The following is a 13237-nucleotide window of genomic DNA, read 5'->3' on the forward strand; positions in this document are numbered from 1 at the left end:
GCAGCTTTTCTGGTGGGCCACCATGATGCAGAGCTCCTGTATAGGTTTACATTCAGGTGCTCAGCAGACAGATTGTGTGAACTGCCTCTAACTCACATAGGCAGCCAAGCGTTTATCAGTTTTCAGTAAAATCAACTTTCAAGCACTGTCAAATTGGGCTGGTTTTGACTAAGCAACCTAGATGGAGGAGGCTCTAGACTGTGTTCCCTACCACTAATCGTATTACCCCTCTTTCCTGCCTGATAATGATGGGCTGGATTTTCATACATTAATTTCATAGTTCACTGCATAAATTAATTTCATAATTCAGTGAACTTGAGAATCAAAGTGAGTATTAGATCTCTATGGAATTGAAGTAGTGTTTGTGGGCCTGATCCCCACCTGATGTAATCTGGCTAGAAGTGGAACAATTTAAGGACACGGTAGAACTGTTCCTGTATTAATGGCTGAACAATATGGTACTCACATATGAGAGACTGAGCTGTGAAATCATTCACCAGGCTGAACCCATTGCTATTGACCTCTTTCCACAGGAATCTTTGGATGAGATTCTGCTCTTAATGCCCATGTGGATTAACTCCAGCACACATGTTATAGTTACTTATGCTTTATGTAAGAGTAGCAGAGCAGAATCTGACCCTTCAGATTCTTGCCCACTAGTGGCATGGCAAAGCGGTTGTATTCATCACAAAAAAGCCTCCACACTCCTGTTTGCAGTGAGCAGTCAGAAACCAGATAGAGCAAGACACGGAGTGCATCCTGTTCTAAAGAGGCTATGGTTTTAATTCTTTTCATGAGCTGTGAACCAACTTGTACATTTTTTCCTCAAGTTGGTAAAAGAGCTCTGCTTCTCATGCTGCCTGGCTAAGATATTGAATTCAAATTTATATTTTTATTTTTCCAAGTGACGACTCAAATGCATACCTCACTTGACTCCTCTGTGGAACACACCTACCTCTCATTATGGAATACACATACTTCTCATTAACTTTACTGGCACCTAGATGTCACCATTGCCCTGCAAATGCATCTGAAATCAAATAGGATTTAGTTGGCAGTAAAACCTGGAGATTGTCTATCCTGCAATCACTGTACACACTGAAGCTAGTTTTAAACTAGCTGGCATGGGTATTGCTAGCAGTATAGCCACAGTCCCATGGGGCTCAGGGTAAGCTGCAAAACATGTATGTACTTGGCTGGGTAGCCTACTCTGAGCTCTGTGCTGCTGCTGCTGCATTGTTAGCAGTCCCTAAAGTTTATTAGCTGCAATTACAGCCATGACTGCAGTGTCAACATCCCTCTGGATACTTAAAGAACCCCAGCTCTGATGCATTCAAGCCTGGTAACTTTCTTCCGATAAGGGCATGTATTCCAGAGGCATTCTGTGGATATCCATCCGGATGTGTAGATTATAAGCAGACAGTGTAATGCCAATCAAGCGGACTAATCAAAGCCCTTTGAAAAGGCCTTTTTCAGATGATTTCACCATCTTTAGATGATTCCACCATTGTCAGACATTTATGCTGGAGGATACATTTTTTCATTTTTTTTCTCTCTGTGAAGCCTCTTTTTGCGGCAAGTTTCAGTAAAATGAGCACAGCCCTTTATGAACTGGAAGACAATGAAAAACTACAATTTTGTCATGCAACAAAAATTCTTGTCATTTCAGTACTCGTGGAATAAACTTAAAATTTGACAACAGGGAAGCCAATCCCTAGGTCATAGATGTGCCTTTAGTCCAGTGAAAATCCTTTTTGATTTGGTAGAGATCTAAGGGTTTCAGAGGTATGTTGGTCAGATGCTTTTGGTTTCTTTACACAAAACCAATTTTTTTACTAATAATCTGCTGGTGTACCATTGACACGGCAAATACATGCATAAGAAGGAAGAGCGGAATTTAATTTTTAATGTATGGTGGCCCATGATAAATGATTTAAGAGGTTCTGAATAGAATGATGCAATGCTCCTTTCTTTAAAATTACCAAAAAATCTCAATATAGGTTCTCTTGTCACCTCTTGTTCTTTTTTGGTTTGTTTTACTCTTTACTTATCTAAAGTCCCCCTGAACTGTAACATACCTGGGATGATTTTACATTCCTGTGAAACATTACTGATTTTCTGAGCCTTGTCAACGTAAACTTCAGCTGTACAGTCTCCTGTTTCCTGCAAACACAGATGACACCATTTGGTTTTAATCTACCTGATGCAGAAATCCAGTTAGCACCACATATTCTGCTGTGAAATATTCCTGAGGTATTTTGTTGAAACAGAATACAGTTGGCAAGTGTAACCAGTGCTTAGTGGATAAGAGCAATACAGGCTGACATGAGCAATCATGGTTGTTCATGAAGGAGTTTCAATTTTACTGTCTAAATTAGTCCAAGATTTTGCTGTGGAAGGGGCGGATTGGTTGATCACAGGAAAGTGGGAGCTGGTCTAAGCAGGTAGTATGAAAGGTATCTTTTGTTCTATGATTAACAAATGTCATTGGAATCTCTACTATTATACTGAAACTCTCTTTCTTAATAAGCTAATGCACCTGGAATGCATGCAGGGAACACATTTCAATAAATAAAGGATGTGTCATTTGCAAACTTAAACAGGGGCTAAAGCTGCCCCCTGCTAGCACAGAACCTGGATCTCATGGGGCAGCTGGGCTCACAGCACTTCACGGTGATTCAGGTGGGACCCAAGCTTCTTGGAGTAGGGTCCAAATATGAATCAAAGAGGTACTGAGGTGTACTGAATCCTACGGCTGCAAGTCTCCATTGGAGGGAAGCTTGAGATTCTTTGTAGTGTCACCAGACCCTCCTTGTGAATTTTCTGCTCCTTTTCTACCCAGGGGTGGTTTTTACTGGTATACAGGAATCAATTTGCTCTGATAAGCTGGGATCCTGGTTTTCTCTGATTTAAAAATATCCCCAATTTTCAGTTTTAAAAAGTACTTCCTGATCTAGTGCCGGGGATGGGAAGTCAGCCCAGCTGGGCTGATTTCCCATCCCCAGCCCGATGGTTGCGCTGGGGAGGGGAAGTCAGCCCAGCTGGACTCAGTTCGTTTCCCCAGCATGATTGTTGTGCTGGGGAGGTGAACTCAGCCCAGCTGGACTGACTTCCCATCCCCAGTGCTATGGCTGAAATGTTTTGACTTTAGAAATGTTTTGACTAGCTTCATTTTGTTTTGAGGCTGTTTCGAAGCCCTTTGTTTCATTTTGATTTTTCTGTTTCAACCTCAAAATGAGTCGAAACAGTGTCGAGATTAAATGGCCGGAGAAATTTCGCACGGCCTTACTCAGCAGGTCTGGCCCTCGAAGGCATCCATTGAGCTTGGCAATGAAAACACTGTTAGATTATGTTTGACTCCTTTCAGCCCTCCAAAGGCAACTCCACTAACAGAATGAGTAGCTTCTATTCCTTTTCAGGTGCCACAAACAGAAACATTCACTTAATGCCCAGCATTTCCATCTGTGCAATCTCAATGAAGGCAACACAGGTTGTACAGATTTCACAGAGGGCAGAACTCAGTTTGCTGAATCTTTTTTCTATCAGTAGTGGCATGTAAAGAGAAAGCTCATGACTTGACTTCCAGGCTAGGGACTGACATTACACATAAACAGGTTTAAGTGATCAGAAACGGGTTTAAACTTGAAACAGAACAGATGTTCAGTGTACATAAACCAATTTGAGAAAACCTGGTTGAATGGAGTATCAGACTTAACTGATTTAGGTCAAACCGGTTGATGCAATGTTTGTCCCAGACCCCTTGCTGGTTTAAGATAAACCAGACACCACCAGCATTCTGGCATGCTCTCTGCACTGGGTGGGGATCTCTGTTTCACAACAGGGTTGGCCCCTCCCCTCTGTTCCCTGGCTGCAGCTCCAGTAGTCTCTGCAGATGTCTGCCTGGCTTCTGCTCCCCACACCCCTCCCCACTCTCCGCTAAGCAGGCATTCCCCCGTCCCTCACAAATATCTGTCAGCATTAGCTAGCAGCCCACATGCTGATTACCTCTGAGCTGTGGCACTCGGGACAAAGGCAGAATTAACAGATAACTAGTAACGTCTCTCTGTTGTTGTCTTAATGGGGTTATAATCACAGACTTAGGGTTGATAAACATCCCCTGCTGGGCCGTTCAGGAAAGTGGGGAATCCTCCCTAATCAGAGCATCCTGCCTGAGTCTGGCCATGCCCCCCTCAGCTCAGCACTGTAGAAGGAAAAGGAGGGGGCTGCTCTAGCACCCCCCAGTTCTAGCCTGAGCCACTGCAGCCATGTGCCTGCATTTCTTGGATGCCTATCTGGTTACAAAACTGATTTAGCCTAGCCACGTTAGACTAACCTGCAAAGACTGAATCAATTCAGGCTCAGGCTGTTTGAACGTCTGTCCCTAGCCCCACACACTAACTTGGGTTTGTAGGGCTGGCAGGTAGCAATAAGTGTGAGGGAACCCGGCTTCATCTTTTTATTTTTTACTTGCAGGAGCACATCTTTTCTGCCAGCCTATTCAACACAACCCCACAATGCCATTGGCACAGTCGCTTTTCAAAGCAGAACTGCACACTTTCCCCAGGAGACTGGTAACTGGTGGATTACATTGCTATTTCCAGAAAAAGAATTTTGAAAGAAGAGGGCAGCCACTTACAGCTTCCACAGATTCTCTGTAATCACAGTCTTGCCAGGCTTTGCCTTCCCCAATGGTACAAGTGCTCTCTCTTATTTGATACTTCACAAAGAACTGTGCGCCAGGACCTGCCTGGGAAAAAAACAACAACATGAAGTTATCATTTGCACTCTAATAAGACAGCAGAGCATTGGAGGCAATAAGTATTTCAAAGAGTTAAGGTTAACTTACCTGTGTACAGCAAGGAGGTATAAAATGGGCTTCAAATTAACTACTGGTCTCCACTGAGCTGATCTCTAAAATCTTTCTGACCCAGTAATTTACCTTGCCAAATACAGACTTTGTTCTAGTTAGCCATTGCTGAGGCTGTTCAAAACACTGTCTCTCCGATGGAGGAAGGTTGAAAGAGAAACAGTTATGTTTTCAATACTCCTTTGTAGTCTGTGCACTCTGATTAAGAAAATGTGGGCTGCTATTTCAATGGTCTGCAGGTCTGTCGTTGCAGACTGTGCTTGAGTCGGACTTTATCAGTGAAGCAGAGCTGAGCGAGTTCCGCAGAAGGATGAGAAACTTTCCCCGGTAAACCCTGGCAGCAGCGGCAGGCTGCAGAGATTGGTGCTGATAATATAGTAATAGATACTTCTCTCTATGCCCCAAACTCAGTCGCAAATCGGTGATCTTTCATGGCAATCAGAGGCACTGCAACATGTGAGATAAAGCTTATGGGTGAGATGTTCAACCAAGCTTATCACTGGTTTTAGCATTCCCAAACAGTGGGTTGCGGCCCCAAATGGGGTATCAGCAGATGGGATAATGATAAATGTGGCCCCTGAGATTTCTGCACCCACAGTGGGTTGTGGGGCTGCAGCCAGGTTGGACCAGCTCTGGGCAGCAGCTGCCTCTGCAGCCCAGCAGACAGGACCCATTGTGTAGGGAGTGTGGCACCACCCTATCTGCCAAGGTGAGGCATGGCAGTGGTAGCAGTGCGGAGTTGTGCCCCTGCTGCTGCCAGGAGAGCAGGGGGCGCCTCACTTGGCAGCCATGGTGGTGCTCCCTCCCTCCTGTGCTGTGTCCTGCCCGCTGGGACGTGGCACCCCTGGGGGTGGGCAGCAGAGTGGGGACTCCCAAGCCTTTATTAAGTATCCTGTATCCTCCCCCCATGGACTCCACTCCGGCAGTGCTACCTGCAAGGGAAGGGGCTGGGGAAGGGCGGGGGAAGCCAGGCTCTGTACTCTGCTCTGGCTGCAGCAGCTACCACCTCCCACGGGTGGCAGCCAGGGCTTGGGTGCTGCTGCTGGAGGGGAAGGGCACTATGGACCCTGGTCCTAGCGCACCTGGCAAGCTGGGGGGCTGTGGGTGGGGAGTCAGCGGCACTGGCAGGGCCAGGGAGCTTTGGGTGGGAGTGAGGGGCACCTGGGGCTGTGGGAGGCTTCAGGTTGGGGGTGAGGGGCCATGCTGAAGAAATGGGGTCATAAACGGGGTCGAGCTGAGGAAAAGTTTGGGAAGCACTGCTCGAGAGATTCTGTGGCCACTTCACAAAAGCTGAGTCTGCCCCTGCAGGTGATTACATTCGTCTTCCTTCAAGTCCTGCAGCCTCAAACTGGCAGTAGACCCCCAGGTCTGCCATGCTGAAGCCAAAGTGGCTGATAGTGGAGTGATGTTGGATTTGCACTGAGGGAGCTGAGAGGAGAATTTGGCCCAATGCTCTCTCTTATTTCTGCTATATTTTGTCTTGCATTATGAGAAAGTTGCTGCAGATCCCTGGGCTGTGGAATACCTAGCAACAGTTTTCTAAAACTGTACTGCTGATGTACATTGACTGTTAAGGAGCAAATGGACTTTTCTGGATCCTCCATTGGTTTAATTTTTATGTCAGAGTTCTCTCAGCAGCATGGGCGAGGAGCAGGGAAAATCATCTTCTGGACTGCTTGCTGCTACTGCCGTTGCTTAGCATAGTGTCAGCTCTCTTGTGCTCAGGGTTCTTCAGAGTGGATCCTGGTGTCCTGTTCACTTTCCCCTGCCCCATACACATGTATTGGGAGCAGGGCTGTGCCTGCTTTGGCATCGGCTCCCAGGCACAGGGGGAGCATCATTCTGCTTACCCTGCTTACTTCCTGCCCCCCAGATACATTGCTTTGTGTGGTACTGTCCTGCTTGGCTCCTATGACCTGGCAGGGGCAGCACAGAAGTTCCCCCAGTGCCACAAAGACTCCTGGTGAAGGTGGTATCCTGACACCCCTTCACAGTCAGCACCCAGGATGGTTACCTCCCTCCCCTTATTATGCTACTGAATTCTCTCTTGCCAACCGTGGTAGCCCCCTCCCTTATTTTTCTTTCTACACCCTCAATACCACACTTGGACCAGGTAACACTTCAGTTCTACTTCCCATATTTTAGCCATTAAGTCAGTGTGTCTAGAGAAGGAAAGACAAGCAGCAACTGCAATAAAAATGTATATTTTAAAATAAAGTGCATATTTAAACTAAAATATGGTGAATATTAGAGCCGTGCAAAATGGAAGCATTTTGTTTCAACCAGCTTTTCGATGTTTTGACAGAACAGTGTGTCATTTCAACTTTTGTTTGGAGTCAAAACAGCTGTTGCGTTTTGTTCTGTCGAAACGTTTTGACATTTTGACCCTGTTTTGACGTTTTGCCCATAGGATATAATGGGGAAGGTCAAAACAGGCTATAACTTTGTCATTTCTAGACAGATTTGGATAAAACTTGCAGTAATGGTAACACCTTCTGAAGGCATGATCCATGCTCAGTTTCAAGAAGATACGTGCAGGGGGTCGGAGAAACTGCACCCCAAACTCTTGAGAGCAAAAGTCATATTGCTTCTTTGTGTTAAGCTACAGCAGGTTAAAAACTGCAGGGGTGGTAGCCCCTGGTGAGCAAGAAAGCCTGCCACATTTCAAGGAGATAGGTACAGGGGGTTCAGAGAAACTGCACCCCAAAATCCTGAAAGAAATACTTGTGTCACGTGTAAGTGTTAAGGCACAGTGATGTCAAAACTGCAGGCATTCTAGCCCCTGCTGAGGCCGCAAAGCCTCCCAAATTTCAAGGTGATAGGTGAAGGGGTTGGGGGGGGGGAACTGCACCTCAAGCTGAGGACAAGCAAAACTTGTGACATGGGTGCTTGTGCAACTGTGTCTGTCTTGGGGCACTGGAGGGGTGCGGGGCGACTACTGCAGGCCTGGCTGCTAAGCTACTGTGTTATCAGTTACCAGTCAATCATGATTCACTCAGGGACCAGCTCAATACACAGTACCTAGCTACTATATAACTTAACGAGCATGGCTTAACACCGACAAAAGCACAGACTAAGGAGAGGAATGAATCAACAGAGACAATCAATTGCCCCATGACAGACACAGTCAGTTGCACAAGCACCCATGTCACCAGTTTTGTCTGTCAGCAGCTACAGGGGCAGGGCCCCAGAACCCAGAAGCCCTGCACCGATCTCCTCGACATCTGGCAGGCGTCGTGGCTGCATCAGGGGCTAGGAGGCCTGCAGCTTTCACCCTGCTGAACCTTAACACACACTGTGTCACCCATGTCATGAGTTTTGCCTGTCAGCAGCTTGAGGTGCAGTTTCCCCAGACCCCTGCACCAATCTCTTTGAAACATGGCAGGCTTTGTGGCCTCAGCAGGGGCCACACCCCTGCAGTTTTGATCATGCTGTGGCTTAAGACATACACATGACATGAGTTTTACTTTCAGGATTTTGGGATGCAGTTTCTAAGAACCCCCTGTACCTATCTCTTTGAAACTTGGCAGGCTTTGTGGCCTCAGCAGGGCCTAGCACTCCTGCAGTTTTGACTCCAGTGTAGCTTAACACGTACATGTGACATGAGTTTAGCTTTCAGGATTTTGGGGTGCAGTTTCTCCGAACCCCCTGTACTTATGTCCTTGAAACATTGCAGGCTCTGTGGCTTCAGCAGGGGCTGACATTCCTGTAGTTTTGACCCTGCTGTGGCTTAACACATGACACAAGTTTGGCTCTCAAGATTTTGGGGTGCAATTTCTCCGAACCCCCTGTGCCTATCTCCTTGAAACTTGGCACGCTTTATGACCTCAGAAGGGGCTACCATATTTACAAGATTAATCCAAATGTGGCAGAAATGACAAAGTAATAGGTTGTTTTGACCTTCCCCATTATAGCCTGTGGGAGAAACATCGAAACAGCATCAAAACCACAAAATGTTTCGACTTGCCTCGTTTCGTTTCAAGGCTGTTTTGACCATATCTGTTTGATTCTGATTGTGCTGTTTTGACCTTGAAACAGGTCTGTAGCAGGACACTAAGGTGCCTGCTACTCTCAGAGCAGAGGCAGGAACCCAGGTGCCAGTTGCCGTGACAACTGGTTAAGGAGGGAATTGGCCGCACCTGCACCTGGTCAGCTGACCGGAAGGGGCGGGGCCTGGCTCCCATATGAATCCCAGGCCTGAGGCTAGGAGGGCAGTTCCCTGCTGGCAGCCAAGGGGGAAGGGAGCTCTGCCAGAGCAAGTAGAGGGGAGAGGCCTGGCTGCACGAGCAGCTCCTGATGCTGTTATGGGCTGGAGTATTCCCTGGTAGGGATTGAATGTTTTAGCCAGGCGGCTTGGATTTTTGATATAACCCAGGGACTTGTGCTTTGTGTTTCGCTTTTACCAGAGGTTTGGGTGAGGCTATTAGGGGTTGGAGGAGGCCTCATAGGGGACCCAAAGTGGCGTGGGAGCCAGTGAGAAGCCCCAGAGCATGGGAGCCAGCAAGACACCTCAGAGCATGGGGGCCAGTGAGAAGTCCCAGAGAGAGGGGCCAGTGAGAAGTCCCAGAGAGAGGGGCCAGTGAGAAGTCCCAGAGAGTGGGGGCAGCGGAGCACCAAGAAGGTGCTGAATGAGACAGCGCAAGACAGGGCTGTGGAAAGCTCAGGGGAGACAAGGGGAGGGCCAGATTACAACAAGGTCCGGATCAAACCACATCAGTATCATCTGCAAGGCTTGGGCTGCGGTGTAGGGGAGGAAAAGGAGCCACAGATAGTGCCCCCTGGCACCAGGGCAAATAAATGGGCAGCCTCCTGCTAATTACCATCCATTAATTAATTAAGATCAAGGTGTGGCAGGTGAGAAGGCAGGCGGTTGGCCCATCACAGGAGGGCGGGATTACCGATAGACGGACTCCAGAAGAGGTACTCCTGTCACAATGTTGAAACAGCATCGAAGCAAAACCAGTGGCAAAATTTTGCACAGCCCTAGTAAATATTATCTTGTCCCTGGGGCATGAAAAAGGAAACAGGTTCACTTAGTAGGGTGACAAGATGGGTCAGTAGTAAGTTGGGAACAGAGTATCATGTTGCTCCTCAAATGGATCAATTGATTTAAAGCGAGCTAGGTAGTCCATCCATATATGAGACCTCTTCTTCTGTGGAGAAAATTAAGACTATTTGTGGGCCAGATATTGAAGTCTTACATTAGTGAGTAGTTTCTAGCACACTTGAAGTTGCCGGCAGTATAATTGCTCAACAGTAAAAGTGTGAGGCTTCACATTTTGGCCCATATTTATTAGAACTCGAGGAGGAAGGGTCGATATCAACCTGGAAAGGTGTGGGTAGTGGAGTCCCACAAGGCTCAGTCCATGGACCAGTGCTATTCAATGTCTTCATCAGTGACTTGGATGAGGGTGTGGAGAGCACCCTGTCCAAGTTCGCAGATGTTACCAAATTATGGAGCAAAGCTAACACATCAGAAGGTAGGGAACAGATCCAGTCACATCTGCACAGGTTGGAAAAATGGGCAGAACGAAATAGGATGCAGTTCAACAAAGACAAGTGCAAAGTGCTGCACGTAGGCAAAAAGAACCACCAACACACTTTGAGGCCAGGGGATGACCTTGTCAGCAGAACAGCAGTGGAAAGGGATCTTGAAGTCATAGTTGACTCCAAGATGAACACGAGTCAGCAGTGTGCTGAAGTGATCAATGAGGCTAACTGCACTTTATCATGCATTAGCAGATGCATGATGAACAGGTCCAGGGTGGTGATGCTTCCCCTTTTATGCGGCACCGGTCACAGCGTAGTTGTAGTCTGTGGCGGGCCAGTAGGGGGTGCTCCTGGGTTGACCCGCCCACCTCCCTGCGCCTGACCACCTTCCAGGCTCCGAATGCCTCCCTAGGGGCGCCTTACGTCTGGTTGATGCCCTTCCTTTAGCACACTCGCTAGCCTGGAGGTAATGTAGCTGCCACCACCCGGAGAAGGGACTGTCTCATGGCCCTGTCTCCTTGGGGAAACACAGGCCTAAAGTCCTATGGGTACTCGACCCAGTACAGGCACTTGGGGCACTTCCACCAGTCGGGGGGCAAAAATGAAAGTCTCCCTTAGTCCACAGACCTAAGGGGTCTCTTAGGCATAATTTAGACCCACCCCTCAATAAGTCTCCCACGCCGGTCACAAAGGAGAACAGGAGAACTTTACTGATTACAGGGGTAGGGTGAAAATAGGGTACAAGATTGAGCAATATCCTAGAAATCTTAAAGAGCAAACAGTGTGGCTGAGGTAGCCTTGTGATCATGCATCTGAGTTACTGCCAGCTAGATATCTAATCAGATCTACAGTAGCTTACTCACAAGCATCTGCCAAAGGCAGGTGAAGTTTCCCTCTGGAGGCAGGCTGTTTCTAGCTCGTGACTTTTGGGGGAGAGAGCCAATTTCAGATGGTAAAGCTCCTCTGAGTCCCCCGCATGGCTGCTGCCCCCTCCTCCTGGGCAATCTTAACTTATATAGCCCCTCTGACCTCATTCACCTGGTCCAGTGGAGGCCAGCTCTGGTTGGCTGTCAGCCAACCAATTTGAAATACATCACTAGTTGCTGGGCAGACTCCAGCCCACCAGGTAGATGCCCCTCACCCAGGTAGCTGATACCAGTCACGTAGGCAGAGGGAGCAGGTTCCCCCCCTCCCTCAGGAATGTAGCCAGCTCAGGTTACCTAAAGAGATAGGGTAAGAGTGTGTCTTCTCTGCTGGGCCCATCCTAATCACATTGTCACAGCACAGAGATTTTGGGGAGAAACAAAGGTGGCTTTTTGCCACAGAGTCTGCGTCTGGTTTTGAGCATGGCACTTCAAGAGAGAGATGGAGAATCTTGAGAGGGTCCAGAGGAAGGGCACTCATCTGGTTAGAGGCCTGCAGGCTAGGCCCTACAAGGAGAGGCTGAGGGACCTAAATCTCTTCAGCCTTTGCAAGAGAAGGCTGAGAGGTGATCTTGCAACTGCCTATGAATTCATCAGGGGAGGGCAGACGGGAATAGGAAATGCTGCATTTACTAGAGCGCTGCCTGGAGTAACTAGGAACAATGGCCACAAATTGAGGGACAGCAGATTTAAGTTGGATATTAGAAAGAACTTCTTCACAGTAAGGGTTGCCAGAATCTGGAATGGGCTTCGAAAGGGGTGGTGCTGTCCCCTACCTGGGGGGTCTTCATGAGGAGACTGGAGAAATCCCTGGCTGGGGTCGTGTGACCCCAGCACTCTTTCCTGCCCAGGGCAGGGGGTCAGACTCGATGGCCTACTGAGGTCCCTTCCAACCCAAACATCTATGAATCTGTGAATCTATGACAGGAAGCCTCTTCTTTGCCTTTATTCATGTGTTATTTTATTTAGAGTACTTTACTCTAAAATCCATTCCTTTCATTTCATTGCAGAAGGCAGCTATCATAGACAAAATCCTACTTCATCGGATGCTATGAATGGACCTGAAGAAAGTAAGGGTTCTAAACAGAAGAGAATTAAACCACAAAAGAAAGATATATATTTGATTTCACTACAACTGCCTGCAAAGCAAGATGCTACCTGTGCTCAGGGAGGTGGGCTGACTTTGGCATAGACAAGTAAGTGAATACATTCCACAATGTTTTTTTGCAAAGTGTACTTACAGTTCGCTGGGCGTCCATCACCATGTACAAAGCGAACTGGTTGCCATCCGCTTTGTCATCATTATATTTTCTGAGGGCTATATCCACAGCTTCGAAGACTTCAGGATGGTCACAGTCTACATTCTCAGGGGGAAGTGGGCTGGCTTTGCTTGAGAAAGAACTGCAGCAGAGCAGTAGCACAATGAAAAATTTCATATCTGAGCATAAACTTGGGGGACTCTTTCAAAAGACGAACGCAATAGAATGCCTGTTAGAGATTTAGTAACCTCTTCCTCTATTTTTCAGAGGCTTGAGGCAAGCAATCAGAGTGGGCTTGCTGATAGGCTGGTGGATTCCCATCATATCCTATTTACAGTGCAAATAGCCCCTGGGTTTATCCAAACAAAGTTTGTGCAGTCATCAGAATGACCCCAAGGTTGTCCACCTGCCATCAAGATAATAGGATAAGCCTTGGCAGCTGGTGTAACAAGGTCAGCATCAACAGTATGAGCCCTCGAGCCCACAAAAAGCCTTAGAAACCTTGGTAGGCCTCTAGGTCCTGGTTAATTTTTCACATCTAACCACCCACTCAGAATGAATCAGAACAGGAGGCCTAAAGAGAAAGACCTAAGCAGGCCACAGTGTTTCACTGAGACAATGAAGTGCTGGTGCTAGACAGTGACACCATGATTGTAAACGAGTTGTTTAATAGTCAAAATGCAAAAGTTCCAGAAAAT

General features: G+C 47.4%; 1 protein-coding gene across 1 annotated transcript in view; it reads right to left on the reverse strand.

Annotated features, from left to right (window-relative positions):
* Nucleotides 1–12814, reverse strand: part of LOC149863156 (T-kininogen 2-like) — a 29942-nt gene extending 17128 nt beyond the window's left edge. Inside the window, exons 1-3 of the mRNA XM_090054473.1 lie at nucleotides 12522–12814; nucleotides 4637–4747; nucleotides 2079–2163 (exon numbers count right to left, since the gene is read on the reverse strand). Of these exons, the coding sequence (XP_089910599.1) occupies nucleotides 2079–2163; nucleotides 4637–4747; nucleotides 12522–12716 (391 nt within the window). The 5' untranslated portion in view covers nucleotides 12717–12814. The remainder of the gene's footprint in view (nucleotides 1–2078; nucleotides 2164–4636; nucleotides 4748–12521) is intronic.
* Between the last annotated feature and the right edge of the window lie 423 nt (nucleotides 12815–13237).

Source organism: Crocodylus siamensis, chromosome 6 (assembly GCF_052110815.1).
Source record: "Crocodylus siamensis isolate JL-2025a chromosome 6, ASM5211081v1, whole genome shotgun sequence".
NCBI lineage: Eukaryota > Metazoa > Chordata > Crocodylia > Crocodylidae > Crocodylus > Crocodylus siamensis.